This window comes from Narcine bancroftii, chromosome 1 (assembly GCF_036971445.1).
Source record: "Narcine bancroftii isolate sNarBan1 chromosome 1, sNarBan1.hap1, whole genome shotgun sequence".
NCBI classification, from domain to species: Eukaryota; Metazoa; Chordata; class Chondrichthyes; order Torpediniformes; family Narcinidae; genus Narcine; species Narcine bancroftii.
Window position 1 is genome coordinate 375,788,276 of NC_091469.1, and position 19,416 is coordinate 375,807,691.

General features: G+C 42.4%; 1 protein-coding gene across 1 annotated transcript; it reads right to left on the reverse strand.

Annotated features, from left to right (window-relative positions):
- Positions 1–2,606: 2,606 nt before the first annotated feature.
- On the reverse strand, positions 2,607–10,413 carry edn1 (endothelin 1). The gene is made up of 5 exons (XM_069915458.1): positions 9,993–10,413; positions 8,350–8,521; positions 7,156–7,287; positions 4,792–4,911; positions 2,607–4,048 (listed from the first exon to the last, which is right to left on the reverse strand). Exons 1-5 carry the CDS (start codon positions 10,051–10,053, stop codon positions 3,898–3,900), a joined length of 636 nt encoding a protein of 211 aa, XP_069771559.1. The 5' UTR covers positions 10,054–10,413; the 3' UTR covers positions 2,607–3,897.
- Between the last annotated feature and the right edge of the window lie 9,003 nt (positions 10,414–19,416).

Consider the following 19,416-nt stretch of genomic DNA (forward strand, 5'->3'; position numbering starts at 1 on the left):
TAAGGAGACCAGAACTCTACACAGTACTCAAGATGCGGCCTCACCAGTATCTTGTATAGTTGCAGCATAACATCCCTCTCCTAAATTCCATCCCTCTTGCAATGAAGGCCAACTTTCTATTTGCCTTCGTGATAGCCTGCTGTACCTGCAAATTAACCTTTTGCAATTCATGCACTCCCAACTTCTGCACAGCAGAATACTGCAATCACTGGTCATTTAAATAACATCCTGATCTTTCATTTTTCCTTCCAAAGTGAATAACCTCACATTTACCAATATTGTACTCCATCTGCCACTCACCTAGCCTATCTATATTTCTCTGCAAATTCTTCATATCCTCTGTACACTTTGCTTCTTCACTCAATTTAGTGTGATCAGCAAACTTAGATACATTATCCTCTGTCCCCTCTTATGTATATCGTGAACAGTGTGGGTGTAGCACTGACCCCTGTGGCACACTGCTCACCACCGATTTCTATTTTCACCACCAACTCTCGGCTTTCTATTGGTTAACTAATCCTCTAGCCATGCTAATACTTCACCCCATTTCCAAGCACCCTTATCTTCTGTTTAAGTCTTTTATGCAGCACCTCATTGAATGCATTCTGAAAATCCAGGTAATCAGTGTCCAACTGCTCTCCTCTTTTACCACACTCATTATATCCTCAAAGAACTCCAGTAAGTTTGTCAAACAGGACCTGCCTTTTCTGAACCCATGTTGTGTCTGCCTGATAGAGACATTTTGCTCCAGATACCTCGCTATTTCTTCTTTAATAATACCTTCAAACATTTTCCCAACTACAGATGTTTAACTAACTGGCCTATAGTTCCCTGAATTTTGCCTATATATTCTTTTTGAATAGTGATGCTGTATTCCTCATCTTTCAATCCACTGGGACCTGCCCAGAGCCCAGAGAATTTTGGTAAATTATTACCAAAGCCTTAACTATAATTTCTGCTATTTCTTTCAGTACCCCGGGATGCATTCCATCAGGATCAGAAGACTTATCTATCTTTAGACCCTCAAGTTTTGAGTATTACGCCTTTAGTGATAGCTATTACATCCAGTTCCTCACCTCACATCCATAACATCCGTCTTTGGCATATTCGACATGTCCTCCACTGTGAAGATTGACTCAAAATAGTCATTTAAAGTGTCAGCCATTTCCTCAGTACCCAATATCAATTCCCCCTTCTCATCTTCCAAGGATCCAACCTTCACTTTAGCCCCCTTTTGTGCTTTATATAATGTAAACTTCCGCTGTCTTTTTCACATTTTATGCTAATCATTTCTCATAGTCTACCTTACCTCTCCTTACTGCTTGCTTCATGGTTCTTTGTTTCTATTTAAAATTTTCCCAATCTTCTAGTTTCCCAATACTCTTGGCAATTTTGTACACATGAGCTTTCTGTTTCTTTCCTTTATTTTATTAGTTATCCAAGGCTGCCTGTCCCCACCCTTACTGTACTTGCTTTTAACAGGAAAATGCTTTTGTTGAGCACTGTGAAAAATCTCTTTGAAAGTCTTCCACTGTTCCTCAACTGTCCCTCCATGTAGCGTGCCTTCCCTATCTACCCTGGCCAACTCCTCCCTCATCCCCTTGTAGTTTCCATTGTTTAGACATAATGCACTTGTTTTAGTCCAAACTATTGTACTCTCCATTTGTATGAGAAAATCAGTCATATTGTGATCACTCTTTCCAAGGACATCTAATTATAAAATCGCTAATTTTATGTCTCATTGCACAGGACCATTTCCAAGGTAGCATGTTCCCTTGTAGGTTCAGTAACATGCTATTCAAAAAAGTCATCATGTATGCATTCTAAGGTCTTCTTCAAGGTTGCCTTGACCAACTAGATTCACCTAGTCTACATACAGTATTTGCATGTTAAAGACCCCATGATAACTTGGTTTATTGCCTGTGGTACTGTCGTTTTATTAATAGGTGCCCTATAGACAACTCCCACCAGTAATTTTTCCCCCTTTTCCATTCCTCATCTCTACCCAAATAGATTCAATAATAAATTCCATCCATGTCAGGTACTTGGATTGCTAATCCAATCTGTCCTTAAAAATAGAGAAGTCCACCAGTGTAGTAAAGAACAAAGACCCACTAATACTATCAGTTATGAAAGACCATTTAGATCATTATTAAATACTTAAAACTAGAGAATCAATCACCACTAATTTACTAATCTGGCATTATTTTTAACTCTCCATTGGAATCATCTTCAATGAGAGCAAAAAGATATAATCCTCAAACAGCATTGTCAATGGAAGAAGGAAATAAGCTAGCACACTACACTTTCCCCTCATACATAAGCACACCAATACTTGATGTGACATAGTACACATAAACCAGTCTCTATATTTCACATGCAAATGCCATTGAGAAGGTCAATTCTGTGTTTTCAGTGAGCCATAACACTTAGAAAAATACCAACTTGCCCATCATATCCTTGCTAACCATCAAGTACCCATCCATACGAATTCCATTTCCCAAAACCTTGGTGGTCATTCTCTGTGTCTTGGCCACTTATTGAATGTTGAAGGTCCCATCTCCACCATCCCCTCAGTTATCTCCAACATCACATGAAAACTAGTGTTTTCATATTAAATAGAAAAGTTTTATTTTTCAGGAAAACCATTTTCAAAAAACATACAGTCGAGCAAAGCACATTTCTGTATAAAAATACATACTGGCTAATAATCACACAAGAGACCAATATGGCCTGCCACGTACATAAAGTACTGTTTAAAATACAGTCAGTAACCATGTTATGAATGTGTTAAAATAGAATGAAGAATGGTTTTTAAACCAATGTCAGACATTGTGTCTTTTTTTTAAAACAAACATCTCTCGTAGGTCAACATCTCAATTGTTGCTGACACACTACGTTTGTGTTGGCTGTTAATATTTAATGTCTTTTTTGTAACAATCTTCATTATATTCAATCTAACACACAAATATATATAGATATAACATTTGACTGGCTGTACAATTCAAAACTGATATAATAAATCAGATGCATCCTGACTCAACAATAGCCACACGCGTGTGTGGTCATGTTATCACACACACACACAGTAGTGCCAACACGTAACATACAAACAGCTGTGAATATCTGTAAATGTGGTGTTCTCAAATGTAATTGCCATTAAATACATATCCTCACTATGTCTCTCAAACATTCAACTGTTATATACATGTACACTATTACAACCAATACTTTCCCCTCATACGTAAGCATACCAATACTACATGTGACATATGTTTTTGGCAATACCAATTGTGTTCATGAAGAAGTTAACTCTCAAGCATATTTTAGTCAACAGCATTCCCAAAATCTGAGGTAGATTGAAATTTTAAAAATACAATTCTGCTAGTTTCAGCATTCCATTGAAAAGTCTGTGAAATGTATCAAACTGTGCATTTATACTCATTCTGCCTTATCTACGTGCATAAGTCTCATATGTGCCTTTAAAATGATAATTTATTAGATTTATTAGTCCACCTTCTGTCCTTTACATTAATCTTGGCTTTCTGATGGACATCTATTCTATTCAATTTTCTGAAGTCAGATCTCCTTGGATTGAATCTTCTTTGATGGATCTAAACCCAGGCTGTGGTTTATGAATGTGAAGTGCAGTACTTCATATGGTTGCTTACTTTCAGTCAAGTTGGTTTCATTTTGAAAATGCCAAGTTATAATTTCCATTCTGCTGTTCAGCCCTGCTCTTTTTTAAACAAGGTCAGGTTGTAGCTTGGGCTCCACCAGTTTTGGCAAGCTCCTGAAGTATAAATCCCTGGTCCCTCGCCAGAACAAACTGGTAATCTCTTCTGTGGCAGCAGCCAAACTGTGCTGATTTCTTTGCCTCTGTTAACCAGCAGCCTGTCAATGCTTGCAATCGCTGCACTGTGTCATAGGGCCACCCATGGAAAGTGGTAAGCTCTTCACTTTATTGTGGTCATGTTGTCTTGCTTTCCTTATTCTTTTTATCCATGTCTTCAGTGTAGGTAAATGTTTGATGTTCCTGCGTTTCAACCTTAAAATCAAAGCATAGATAACATGAATATGTTTGAAATTGTGTCTACAGATCTATAAGGACCACTGCACAGAAAGTTTCGTTTTTACCATTCCATGTTAAACATAGATTTCAACTTAATCTTATTTCTGAAATTAAAGTCTGTTCAGGTGTAAATGTTTGAGTAAATGCTCCAATCATACAGTTCCAACATAAAACCTAAACTGTCTTGAAGATTTCTAACCAAAATAGACAAGGAATTCAAGATGTTGTCAGCTAAGCATTGCAACATCCTGCAAGCTTTTATCAGATCATCTCATAAAACCTACAACCATTCCACTCTGAAAGCTCACAATTTCTATCACTAACTTTCTCTTTTAACTGCAGAATGAACCCTGCAATAGTGTCCTCCTGCTGCCCTTGCTTGGTGCTAATTGATCTTCCTTTTCATTGCAATCCTATACTCTGTAAATTGTGCTCTCTACACAGCAGTATGAATGTTAGAGATAATCTGTCAATCTGTTCGCAGAAGATCCCTTCTCACTCCACTGGGTATTACATTACAAATAAACTTAAACTTTAGGAACTAATCTTCTTATTTTCAATCAACTGTTTTTGATTTAAAATGGTACGGTTTCAAAATAATTTCTCTATTTTATACTCTCATTTATATGTACTGAACTTTTCCAGACTGTGATGCTATACCATCAGTTTAATCGTATGATAAGGTGTTGGTTAGAGGTTGTAAGAAATATTAAACTTACTTTTTTGTGATGTTAAGGAGATGTTGATAAATGCACTTCAAACCTTGGTTTGCACAGTCCTGATTGCTATCTGACTTTGACTCTAGATAGGGTTTTTGCATTTGTGTCTTGATTTGAAACCTGCAAAGAGAATAAATGGTTCCAATTTAAATGTGCAGTGAAGTTTTCCTAAAATTAATCAGACATCAAGATTACAATTCTGTAATTCTGTAATCTGTAAGAGCACAACCCTTAAGAAAAAACTTAATAAACTTGTTATACAATTCTTACTATATCACTATCACAGATTCAGATGTACTGGGTAAGTATTGAAATACTCAATTTTCACTGTAGAACCTCACAATAGGCCTCTGAGGGTACACAACAGTCATTCTAATTTTCATTGGACAATCAGTAGTCCTCTGATTGAGAGATACATATCCCCCCGAAACTTATTAGAACCATAGAGCACTGCAGCACTGAAAACAGGCCATTTGGCCCTTCTAGTCTGATCTGACTGATCTGCACCCATTCCATAACCCTCCAGATCTCTCCCATCCATGTATCTATCCAATTTATTCTTAAAACTTAAGAGTGATTCTGCATTTACCATGTCAGATGGCAAATTGTTCCACACTCCCACCACTCTCTGAGTGAAGAAGTTTACCCAATTATCCCCTTAAACCTTTCTCTTTCACCCTAAAGCCATGTCCTCTTTTATTTATCTCTCCTAAGTGGAAAGAGCCTACTCACATTTACTCTGTCTATACCCTCATAATTTTGTGAACCTCTATCAAATCTCCCCTTATTCAGTTGGATGCTGTTATTCTCAGCATCCAACTGCACTACTATTGAAAAGAATTCCACTGGAACAAAATTGCCCTGAATAATATACCAGAATCAATGGACTCTAATTTCAGTCATATGGGTGCATGAGCTGCATTTGAGGTAGATTGATAGGAAATACACCATTTCCGCAACTGTCACATGAAGGCTATACTTTGAATAATATTGACTAACTCTTCAGGTTATGTGATGCAACACACACAGCTTGGGGGGTGGGATATTAATTCTAAATGTATCTGGGATCTTCAGCATCCAAAAAAGGTCATCAAAAATTTGTTTGGACAGGATGGGTGGCTGGGACCTCCCTTCAGTGATGTAAAACAGTCATTGATAGCAGCAGATATAGGTTTATTAGATTAGGTTCAATCATGGTGACGTACATCATGGTTGGGCAGTATTGTTTGTGTTACGTTTAGTGCAATGCCATTACAGCGTCAGCGACCCGGGTTCGAATTCGGCACTGTCGGTAAGGAATCTATACATTCTCCCCATGTCTGCATGGGTTTCCTCCCATCATTCAAAATGTACAGGGGTTTGTGGGCTAATTGATGTATTTGGTTGATGGGATGAGAACTTTCTCTGCCTATTAGGAAGAAGATTCACAAGATCTAGATTCAAGGACAGGTTTGTTCCCACCCTCATCAGACTCCTGAAAGGACCCCGAAAGAGTCAGATGTTGCCTTTTTCCCCATATCAACTGATCTGTCTCTGTAACTCTGCTCTTTTGTACTGTGTCTTACTTGCAGTACTATGGATGAGATGCTTACTGATCTGGTCGCAAAACAATCTCTATCAATAAACTAGAATGGAACTGAATTTCAGAAACATGAAAAGATAACTATTGCAATGCCAGCAGTGGTGGAAAGACACCACAAAAGTGCTGTCTACACTAGATGACAGTCACTTTTTTCACACTAGGTTAACTATGAATATTTATTATTGATCTGACTTTTTTTATTGTCTCTTTTTAATTCAATTCCATATACTATTGTTTTTTTTTATATAAACAAAGCACTTGAAGTAAAATGTGTTATACATGTATAATGCAAGTAACGATAAACTAATTCTCACGATTACAATCAAGATAACGTAGTCAACTAATGCATGGCACATGGAGAGATTCCACTCCATGAAATATTTAAACATTACCCAAATGTTTATTACTGATATAGTGAAGATTATAGGGGAACCTGCCTCTCAACCACATTACTACAAATGACGAAATTGATTTATTCAGGTAACATCTAACTAACCTTTACTTGATGCATATATGTGAACATCATGGCTATTACAGGAGTACACCTTAGCTCTTAAAATAGAATGTTTTAAAAAATAATTTGGCATTCTTTGCTATAGAATAAACATGGTGCTGTCCCTCATATTCTCCATCCCACCCCAGTGAGTTGACACACTGTTGGTATAATTTGAATGAAAAAAAAAGATATAATTCGTAAACTAGGTTGAAAGACTCTTTTTGCCTCCCAGAGATTAGTTCAACTTGCTGAGTATTTTCCACGTGTGATGTGGCACAGACTGTACCTTGTGGCCTGCTGCTCTTGTACACAGAACTGCTGGCACACGCCGTCCTCCCGGCTGCTGCACACACATCTTGTCCTACGCATTGCTGACCGCCTGACACGCGAGGTGCCGAGTCCATATGGAACAATCTGTCTGGAAGGAGTTCAAAGAAGTCACATCATTATTACTAAAAACTGCCATCACTGGGGGGGGGGGGGGGGGGGGAATAGAAGCTGGAGGAAGGGCGAAGAGAGAAAGGCGGGAAGAAGGGGGGAAAAAGTCTGTGTGTGTGAGAGAGAGGGGGTGGAGGAGGGAGGAGTGGGAAAGAGAGAGGGAGGATATAAAGAGAGGGCAGGAGGAAAGATAGAAAAGTCAAGAGGGAGGTTATTGTCATATACACAAGGGCAGATGTACAGAATGTCTTACAGTTAGCCAAACAGGTAGGTGAGATAAAAGACAATAACATAGATTAAATTACCACTACATGCAAAGACAGAAAAAATATAAGAGCGAAGATAATTTAATGTTCACAGTTGCTGGTCGTGTCAATTGTACATACAAATCTGTTGGGGGTCCCGAAGTGGTTTATGGTCAGGGTCAGGGAAGAACGGATCGGCTCAGGACCTGCTGGGGTGGGTCGCGATCACCCCCCGCCCCCACTAATGAGTTACTATTCCCTTCACGACACGAGATAAACGCTGATCGTCGGAGTTCACTCCGAACTGCGCATCTCGGGACAACACTTTCAGAAAAGCATCGAGTGAGTGTGAGAATGGCAACAACTTACAGTAATTGAGCGATTCTCTTCTGAGGGATTATTCATTGTAAATTCGGCTCATGCAACTTGCCTCACCGGGGGCATTGCACATTAGTGACACCGAAAAATGCAGCGAGAGCCTTTAACTTCGCAGCTGTTTCCTTCAGCAGGCGTCACTCCCGCTGCCGTCTCCGGCTAAGGAACACTGATTCTCCTGGGCACGTCGAGAGACTTGGAGTGGAGTGGAGTCGGCCGTGCTGGGCTGAGGAGAGGGGGTGTATCTTTACTCCAGAGAATGTTCGGAGTACTAAAGCCAGGGGAAGCGAGGTGTTGGTGTCACTGAGCTGGGAAGTAGGTGAGGGGACGTAGATCAGAAGTAACCATTCCCCCCCCCCCCCCCCCCACCGCCATTTCTAACAACTTGCTGGATATCAACGACTGCCTGCAAAGTTACCTACTCGGGGGTGTTGACCCAAATGATGTCAAGATGGCAGAAGTAGATGCATTCTTTATCTAGGAAGGAGGAGCAGGAACATCTCTTGGAGCGGATGAGCCGACTGGGAAGACTTGAAGGCTGAGCGGTGGCGGAGGGTGGCAACGCAGTCACGGCGCCTGTTGAGAGCAGGGATCCTGCGAGACACACACATGCACAAAGACTGTTAGAGCCCAAACAGAGAAGAGTTCGCAGGGATATTTCTGATTATAGGCATGCTAATGTAATGAGTTCTGGTTACTGCGAAAATATCTGTCCTGACTTATCCTGGTGTATTGGATAGATTATGGATAGATTCTGAAACAAACAGATGGATAACCCCGGGACACGGTAGCCCTAGACACTGGTCAACTCTCGGGAAATTGGGAGTCCAAGGCGCTGGTCATCTCTCGGGAAATTGCGAGTCCAGGGCGCTGGTCATCTCTCGGGACAGCGTGAGTCCAGGGCGCTGGTCATCTCTCGGGACAGCGTGAGTCCAGGGCGCTGGTCATCTCTCGGGGCAGCGTGAGTCCAGGGCGCTGGTCGTCTCTCGGGACAGTGCGAGTCCAGGGCGCTGGTCATCTCTCGGGACAGTGCGAGTCCTTGGCGCTGGTCATCTCCCGGGACAGTGCGGCCCCTGGACTAATTGCACATTGGTCAATTCCCGGGATAGTAAGAATCCTGGACATTGCGCATCTCCTGGGACAGTAAGAACCCTGGGCTTTGGTCATCTCCCGGGAGAGTGTGACCTCCGGACACTAGTTATCTCCCGGAGCAGTAAGGACCCTAGATACTGGTCATCTCCCGGAACAGTAAGAACCCAGGACAGAGTTCATCTCCCAGGACAGTAGGCACTGCTCATCACCACGACGCTGCGCCGCGTGGGCACTTTATACCCCACCAGACAACTCCATCGATCAATTTCATTTTGTATCCAAAATAACTGCGCGTGTGGCAAGCGAGAAGCGCGATGGCTTTGGAGAAAACCGAAGTTCCATTTAACCACAATGTTAGGAGCTTTGCACCTCGCTCGGAAAGCCGCCTAAAGTTTCCTCTCCGCGTCGAACAGAGAACTATGCAGCGCGGATGTTTGGCGCATCCAGCACACCTGCTGGTCCGTGCCCAGCTCTCCGCAGACACACATCATCGCACTCGCCTTTCCATATCTTCGGTTCTAACTTAACTCCAGCATCGCAGATCGTTTCAAAGTCAGTAACTTTGAGCAGTCTTTGCATTCACGTGAGCAAGGTGAATGGGGAGTCATCAGTAAATTCAGTGCCAGGAAACTGTGTGCTATATTAAATATTGATTTATACGTTTCATTTTTTATTGGGCCATTCAACACTTGAAAATGTACATGAAGGTCGACGGTTAACACGATAATCACCCATACTTTGAATGCAAATATTCGCTATAAACGTAATAATCTATACACGGAAGAGGGAGATAGATTGAATTTGCCTTTAATGTCAAGTGTTTAATCTAATTGATGGGGTAATTTCCCAGTTGTGGGTTCCCGTTTTGTTCCGTCTTTTGTTGGCAATTGGTTACAATAAACTGATCATTAACTCTGTGGTCGATTACATCGCGATAAATAGATTTAAGAGTTTTGGCGGTGTTTTGACATACCTGTTGCGCAGAGCAATCCAGATACAAGTGTCAGCAGGGAAAATAATACGTTAAATTCCATTTGCAAAGTTAAACCAGGATCGTCCAAGTTGTCTTCGTTCTTTCCTTTTGGTGTTCAAGGAAGATTCAGCTGCAGATCAGGTGTGAGTTGATTTGGTCCCAAGTGCAGTTAAAAGATCTGTGTGTTTTCAGCTCGGCCTCGTTTAGCTCTCTACTGCCACAAGGCAAGACGCTCCTTTTATATGCTCCGACTTCGTCCGTAAACAGCTCGATGTGCTTTTATCCCAAGACAATGTTATTAGTCACCCAAAGGATTGCAGACTTAGATAAGCAGCATGCTGCCTGAAAAATAAACCCCTCTGCAGACTGGGCGAGGCCAACACATAATTAAACACACTTTTTCCTTGCCCTTTCTGTGAATTCTTCCATTGGGGACTCCGCTGAACGAGGCGGCACACGCGGCCAAGGTCCAAGAACCAATCAAAGACTTTCACTCACAAAGTGTATTGGAGTTTGTAAGGACGGAGGGCACTTTGTTAACCTGTGCACCTCAGAGCCCGCTGCCTATCGACGCGGGCATGCTGCACGATTTCCCCGACCCTTAACCCCGAAATTCAAAGGCTGGCCCGCTGAATTATTACTCCTTCCAAAATAAAATAAAGCTTTGAAACTTTTAAACTCGCTATAACAAAAGTTGCTCCCCAGCACAAAGAATTGTTGCGGCTAATTCATTGGATATATTCAAAAAGGAGTTGCCTGTTGGCTAAAGAGGTAAAGGGGCATGGAGAGAAAGCAGGGACAGGTCATATTGACAGATTCAAAGGGATGAATGGCCTTCTCCTGCTCCTATTTTCTAAATCGTTAGGAGGGTTTGTTTATAACTCGAGATGGGGTGGTGGCACTCTCATTTGTGGAATTACAACCCTGATGTCCCTAATTCGAGAACCGGGGGTATGAAGGGATGGCCACCTCGTAGTGAACAGAGGGGGAGTTCTCCAGTGAAACTAGGCAGAATAATGGTTCGGCACTTACTAGATGGGCCGAACGGCCCATTTTTGTGCTGCAGTGTTCTATGACTGCTCATGTTTGGGATTCTCTGCCCAGTCGCTACTTAAAATCGGTCGGCAGAGAAATCCTTGGAGCACAGAAGAGTGTGGAGGGTTTGATATACAAAATTATAAGGCATATAAAAAGAGTAAACGCAAGCAGGTTCCCCCCCCCCCCCCCCCCACCACTGGGTAGGTGAGAGACAAACGAGCGGGCATGGGTTAAGGATGAAAAGGGAAAATTTTAGGGAGAACATTATGAGAACCTCTTAACACAGATTAGTGGGGATGTTGAATGCGGGCTCAATGTTAACGTTTGAGAAAAAATTGGTACATGGATGGGAAAGGCATGGAGGGCTAGAGACTGGGTGCAGATCAGTGGGATTAATAATAAAGAGTTCGGCACAGACTAGAAGGGCGGAAGGTCCTGTTTTCTATAGTCTATTGTTCTTTGGTAAATCCAGGATCTTCACAGGTGAAGGATTGCGGGGAAAATTCAGATCCGCCACCATCTCACCGCACTCATTTGGAGAAAGGGCAAACGGCCGTGCATTCCTCCAGTTCCTCCGGCTCGCTTTTCATTTCGACGTGGCCCGGTCGCGGGAATACGTTTCAACTCTCCCGGTGATGTTTCACCCTCTCCAATAGCTGACAATCTAAATGCTGCAACCCACGGAGCCTTTGATGGGTCCCCCTTCAACGGCATCTGGGACCCACTGCGTCCAAGGGGCAACGCTGGGCGCCATGCGTCGGTTGAATGAATTTGAGAGGTGCGACCGTAGGCCAGGTTGTAGCCAAAACTTCCCTCGCAGCTTTAGATCCGTCCAGGAAACTCATTTGCACGTAATTCGCGACCCCCAAAGGGAGTCAGGAGAGACTGTGACAAACACAAGGGCTTGTAGCTGGGAAACATCATTTGAACAATCTCACCAACTTTTAACTTGCGCTCGTTTCAAGCTCCACGCGAATCCTGGGGAGTCGACTGTAAATTCTGTGCCAGGTCACTGTGAACCATTATATATATATTCTGAAGTGTATATTAATTCCGATGTTTCATTTTTATTAGGCTATTCAGCACTTGAAATTGTACATGAAGATCGAGATATAGAATGATCGTTCAAACGATCATCGCCCACGGTTTCCCATGACCGGCCACAGTGTTTGCTTGCATCTATTTTGTCAACAGGACTTACAACTTCCATCTGACCCGTGGCCTCTTGTGGAGCCCTGTCGAGGAGACGTGGATTGAGACTCACCTGGCCTGAACCCAGCGACGGCAAGGAAACAGGAACAAGGTCACTGCTGGCTCCCAGGCCGTAAAGGTTTCTGCCAAACACGCCGATTTGGGTGGCTTGCATTTTTAAAGGAGCTCATTCGTGGTTCCGTTTCTTCCATTAAAGACCCACGCTTGCTTTATTTCTAAATGTTGGTTGAAAAACCTGCCGTTTCTGGCGTTTTACCCATAAAGGTATTCAAACACAAATCTTAATCTGCACTCACAAATCAAGCAAATCATATCGTGGATGCAAACGGTTCTTCAACTGGATTGTCAGTTCCATTAATTTAAAAAAAAACTAATAAAGATCTGCTTTTGCGTTTTTCAAATTTTACATCAGTTCTTTCCTACCCAATGCAGTGAAATGGCCAGAAACAAAATATGCTAAAAATAATGCTTCAAATAACGTGACAAAAGAGAGCACTTGTCTGAGTGAACTCTACCCTGGGCCAGCGTTTAAAATGAAATCAAGTGATTGAACTCCAAAAATCCTCAGTTGACCCTGGTTGTCGCTGGAAATCCTGCAGACCAGACCTCTCCAACCCCTCTTCATTGGCTAACTCCCAAGGCGAGATGTCCGCTGTGTGGTCCCAGGGCCAGAGTACATTTCAAAGCACACTCAATCCACAGCTCACCAGTTTCCCATCCGCAGTTGTCGCTTGCCTTTCGGCTTGAAGGATGTGAAAAGACTGTCTTTTGAACGCTAGATGTCCTCGCACAACAGGGCGATGTCTCAAACGGTGGGGAGAGGGTTTGTGGAGGTGCATGTCATGTTCAAATGTGACAAGGAACTCCACAACTCTGCCAAGAGTCCTTCCGTACAGACTCTTTTGGAAAGGCGGGAAAAAGAAAGCAAGGAATTGTAGATCTATTTTCATAAGACCATTAAATCATGCAACACAGATAAAGTCCCGCAAACTTTGTGCCAACTACTTGCATGAATCACATGGGCCAGGACATTGTCCACAGCCAACCTTGATTTGGCTATTCAAGTGCTGGCCAAGATACTTCCTAAATGGTCTGAATGTTACCAAGAAATTCCAGGTTCCAATCACCCTCTAGGTGAAAAGGTTCTTCCTCAGATCCCTTCTGAACCTTCTATTCACTTTAAATCTTTGCCCTCTGATCTCGTACACATCTGCCATATATAACATATATATATAAAACATATATAACAATTACAGCACAGAAACAGGCCATTAGGCCCTTCTAGTCCGCACTGAACCAAACACTCCTCTCTAGTCCCACCTACCTGCACAATGACCATAACCCTCCACCCTCTTCTCATCCATATACCTGTCCAGCTTTTTCTTAAATAATAAAATTGACTCTGCCACTACTATTTCTCCCTAAAGCTCATTCCACACCGCTACCACTCTCTGAGTAAAGAAGTTCCCCCTCATGTTACCTCTAAACCTCTGCCCCTTAACTCTTAACTCATGTCCTCTTGTTTCAATCTCTCCTACTCTTAACGGAAATAGTCTATCCACATCCACTCTGTCTATCCCTTTCATAATCTTAAATACCTCTATCAAATCCCCTCTCAACCTTCTACGCTCCAAAGAATAAAGATCTAATCTGCCCAATCTCTCCCTGTACTCTAGATGCTTAAACCCAGGTAACATTCTGGTAAATCTTCTCTGCACTCTCTCCACTCTGTTTATATCCTTCCTATAATTAGGCGACCAGAACTGCACACAGAACTCTAAATTAGGCTGCACCAACGCCTTATACAATCTCAACATCACTTCCCAACTCCTATATTCCATGCAATGATTGATAAAGGCCAGCATACTAAAAGCCTTCTTCACCACCCTATTCACATGAGTTTCTACCATCAGGGAATGATGTACTGTTACTCCTAAATCCTTCTGCTCTTCTGTATTTATCAATGCTCTCCCATTTACTACGTACGTCCTGTTCTGATTCTTCTTACCAAAATGAAGCACCTCACACTTATCAGTATTAAATTCCATCTGCCATTTTTCAGCCCACTTTTCTAAGCAGCCCAAATCCCTCTGCAATCCTTGAAAACCTTCTTCATTATCCACTATTCCACCTGTCTTAGTATCGTCTGCATATTTACTAATCCAATTCACCACCCCATCATCTAGATCATTAATGTATATAACGAACAACAATGGGCCCAATACAGATCCCTGAGGCACACCACTGGTCACCGGCCTCCAACCTGACAGACAATTTTCCACTACCACTCTCTGGCCTCTCCCTTTCAGCCAATGTTCAATCCATTTGACTATCTCAAAATTTATACCTAAAGACTGCACCTTCCTAACTAACCTTCCATGTGGTACCTTATCAAAGGCCTTACTGAAGTCCATATAGACATGGTCATGTTTTTTTCCCTGACTGTGCCCCTAATGATTATTTGTGCCTCCTCTTTTCCAAGGAAAGCAAATCCAATTTTTCCTCTTAATTAAACACTCCTTTCCAGGCAAAGCCCTGCTGAATCTCCTCTGCAACCTGTCCAGTGCAATCATGTCCTTTCTATATTTTACCAACCAGAACTGTACACAGTACTCCAGCCATGCTCCAAACAATCTTTGACAACGCTGTATCAAGACATTAGATCGATTATAGTGGAATATACAAAAGTGCTGCTTAAATTCAGCAGGTCACGCAGCATCCATTGGAAGCAAAATCCATTCAGCAGTTACGCAGCATCCATTGGAAGCAAAATTCATTCAGCAGGTCACACAGCAACTATTGGAAGCAAAATTCATTCAGCAGGTCACGCAGCATCCATTGGAAGCAAAATTCATTCAGCAGGTCACGCAGCATCCATTGGAAGCAAAATTCATTCAGCAGGTCACACGGCAACCATTGGAAGCAAAATTCATTCAGCAGGTCACGCAGCATCCATTGGAAGCAAAATCCATTCAGCAGGTCATGCAGCATCCATTGGAAGCAAAATTCATTCAGCAGGTCACGCAGCATCCATTGGAAGCAAAATTCATTCAGCAGGTCACACGGCAACCATTGGAAGCAAAATTCATTCAGCAGGTCACGCAGCATCCATTGGAAGCAAAATTCATTCAGCAGGTCACACAGCAACCATTGGAAGCAAAATTCATTCAGCAGGTCACGCAGCATCCATTGGAAGCAAAATCCATTCAGCAGGTCACGCAGCATCCATTGGAAGCAAAATCCATTCAGCAGGTCACGCAGCATCCATTGGAAGCAAAATTCATTCAGCAGGTCACGCAGCATCCATTGGAAGCAAAATTCATTCAGCAGGTCACACAGCAACCATTGGAAGCAAAATTCATTCAGCAGGTCACGCAGCATCCATTGGAAGCAAAATTCATTCAGCAGGTCACACAGCATCCATTGGAAGCAAAATTCATTCAGCAGGTCACGCAACATCCATTGGAAGCAAAATCCATTCAGCAGGTCACGCAGCATCCATTGGAAGCAAAATTCATTCAGCAGGTCACACAGCATCCATTGGAAGCAAAATTCAGCAGGTCACACAGCATCCATTGGAAGCAAAATCCATTCAGCAGGTCACACAGCATCCATTGGAAGCAAAATTCAGCAGGTCACGCAGCATCCATTGGAAGCAAAATCCATTCAGCAGGTCACACAGCATCCATTGGAAGCAAAATCCATTCAGCAGGTCACACAGCAACCATTGGAAGCAAAATTCATTCAGCAGGTCACACAGCATCCATTGGAAGCAAAATTCATTCAGCAGGTCACACAGCAACCATTGGAAGCAAAATTCATTCAGCAGGTCACGCAGCATCCATTGGAAGCAAAATTCATTCAGCAGGTCACGCAGCATCCATTGGAAGCAAAATTCATTCAGCAGGTCACGCAGCATCCATTGGAAGCAAAATTCATTCAGCAGGTCACGCAGCATCCATTGGAAGCAAAATTCATTCAGCAGGACACACAGCATCCATTGGAAGCAAAATTTATTCAGCAGGTCACACAGCATCCATTGGAAGCAAAATCCATTCAGCAGGTCACGCAGCATCCATTGGAAGCAAAATTCATTCAGCAGGTCACACAGCATCCATTGGAAGCAAAATTCATTCAGCAGGTCACACAGCATCCATTGGAAGCAAAATTCAGCAGGTCACACAGCATCCATTGGAAGCAAATTCATTCAGCAGGTCACGCAGCATCCATTGGAAGCAAAATTCAGCAGGTCACACAGCATCCATTGGAAGCAAAATTCAGCAGGTCACACAGCATCCATTGGAAGCAAAATTCAGCAGGTCACGCAGCATCCATTAGAAGCAAAAGGATATTACCAAAATACCTTGATTATGAGCTCAGTCCCAAATCGTTGGTTATATCCCTTTGCTTCCTATAGACACTACCTGTCCCACTGAGTTTCTCCATTACTTTTGTATATTGTATCAGAACCTCCCTGGTTTTGTAATTTGTGCCCATAGCTTATGTGTCAGGATACATTCAATTGGCTTTACCTTGAACATTTTCAGTTGAGAAGGAAACACCAGAATAAATTTGTAACTCGTAGGTAGGTCATCATCAAGGAATCTTACTGAATATTGAAGAAGTGGTAAAAGTAATGGATGGGGAAAGACTTTGGTTCTTTTAGGTGAGCTTCTGAAGGCAAGTGATAAAATTGCTCATTGGGGATTTTAGCCAAATGGCATGGAATCACACTCAAGCCAGTGACATAGCTTGGAAGTGGCTGAAGAGTAAGGATCGGGAAGCTTGTGCTCGGATTGGATGGACATGACTAGAGTTTTTTCTTTGCAGAACATTTTAGCACTGGAGAAGGGAGGGATGATGGGTGGGCTGTGTGACAGATAGGGCTTCTCATGATGCATCACCATCTGCCATGTTAATAGAATCGGAGGAAACCTACAATACAGGAGACCATTCAGCCCATTTCCATGAACTTATCAGTCTCAACCCACCTACCTGCACCAGTCACTTCAGGTCACTGCTCTCCAAATACTCTATATTGGCAGATTCCTTTATAACTATGATGAGAACTTGTGCCTCGGCCACCCCTTCATGCAATGAGTCAATCTGGAGACCATCTGCAGTGTAGGTTGACTGGGTTCAGCTTTACATGAATTGCTTTGCTATCATTGCAGGGGAATATTTTCAAGCACTTCATCCTCTCATTAATGTGATCATTTGAGGTCACTCTGGTATTTTTCCACTAATGTAATTGAGTGGCTCACTTTGAGTTGTTTTATAATTTATTCTGAAGAGTGGAGGGTTCCCCTTCATCTCCGATTGAGTGTGTGGTCTTCCACATCCATTTTTTGGGACCACCATTGAGTGGTGCACTTGACCACTGTGGCTACAAAAATATATCAGAGACTGAATGTTATGCAGGGCTTGTCTCACCTCCTGACCCTCATCTATTGTGTACAAGGCATATCACGAGAGTGATGGAGTATTTTTCATTTATCTCAATGACTTGCCCCAACAACACTGCAAATGCTCAACAACATGCAGCTCCATCTTCATCATATACATTGCAGATGAGTACTTCTTAACCCATGATCAACAGACCATTGGTGGTCCATGGGGTGGCTGTAGCTGATCTGTGGAGATGCAGTGAAAACAAATACAACTAATTCAATAAACAAGTAATATAGAAAACCTCGATGAAGGGCTCAAGCTCAAAATATTAGTTATATATCTTGGCCTCCTATAGATGCTGTGGGACTTGCTGAGTTTCTCCAGCACTTTTGCATATTAATTACAATCACAGCATCGGCAGATTTTCTTGTTCACTCCATATAGAAATCACAATTGTTAATCTGACAACAATAAATGAAACAAAAATTCTCAGAAAATATTCCCACCAAAATAAATCAAACTTCCCACTGGTGGTGTGGGAAGATGCTTGAGCTCATCATCCCCCTTCTCCCCCACTTGTGGTCTATGAATTTTTAATACATGGTCAGCGGTAAGTAAAGGAACACTTAAAATGGTCTGGGGAGAGGGGGAGAAAAGTTAAGAAGCACGGTTGTGGACACATTCGGATTGTTGAATTGTACAGCTTGGAAATTTTCATTTGATTAGAGAAACCTTGTGTGGCACCCTGTCTGGTCCCTTAAGATGCCACCGCCACTGGAAAACCAGGACATAGTGGGTGTACAACAATAACAAATGAATGGGCACACTACCATGTACAGGTTTGCTTCCAAATGATACACCGTCCTGACTTGGAAGGACATCAGAATGCTCCTTTAAGATTCTGGACTTGCACTACAGAAGCTCCTTGAATATATGGGTTAGTGGTTTGATCCAACCTCCCTGGAAAATAAGGAAGGGCAATATGGGTAGGCCTCATCAGCAAGAATTAAAAATCCTGTGCTCATCAGGAAATTTTACTGTGGTCACATTGTTGCCTAATTTTGCAGGCAAATACATTTTAAACAAAAACATTAAATTATTGTAAGTTTACCTGGGCACCCAAAAGAGTTCTGCAGAGCATTCTATACTCCACTGTGTTTCACTGAACAATGGTTGAAGAGCTAACACTGGAGAAAGAACAGTGTGAGCAGAACCTATTCCACAACACACCACAGAGTTGGGGATGCATGGGTAGTGTAGCGGTTAGAGCAACGCTATTACAGCACCAGCGACCCGGATTTGAATGCACTGCTGTCTTTACGGCGTTTGACTATTTTCCCCATGACCACATGGATTTCTTCTGGTGTTCCAGTTTCCTGTCATGTTCCAAAGACATATGGGATTGGTCGGTTTGGTCACATCAGTGCATTTGGGCAGCGTGAGGTCATGGGTGGAAGGGACTGTTAATGTGCTGTACCTCTATATTAAATAAAAAATAATGAAAGGAGCCCCACGAAGAGAGAGGAACTGAACACAAGTTGCAGATTTGCTGGAATACAATGACGGGCTACACACAGCTGTTATTCACAAGGTCAATGCAATGAACACATAACTAAAAATATGATTTGCAAATATTCAGATTTTTGTCTCCTCTGCCAATCAGCTCATTAGATACAGTAAAAGGTACAAAACTTTGTTAACCAAAAAGCTAAATTCCAATAATTAGGTGAGACTGACTGCTGTTAGTATCAGGACAGCAGTTGATTGAGAGTTACAGCAAGGA

Coding starts and splice junctions, on each gene's coding strand:
- edn1 (XM_069915458.1), bottom strand. CDS start 10,053: ATGGAATTTAACGTATTATTTTCCCTGCTGACACTTGTATCTGGATTG. Junction 8,522..9,992: donor TGGATTGCTCTGCGCAACAG/GTATGTCAAAAC, acceptor TGTGTCTCGCAG/GATCCCTGCTCTCAACAGGC. Junction 4,049..4,791: donor CTCCTTAACATCACAAAAAA/GTAAGTTTAATA, acceptor TTTGATTTTAAG/GTTGAAACGCAGGAACATCA.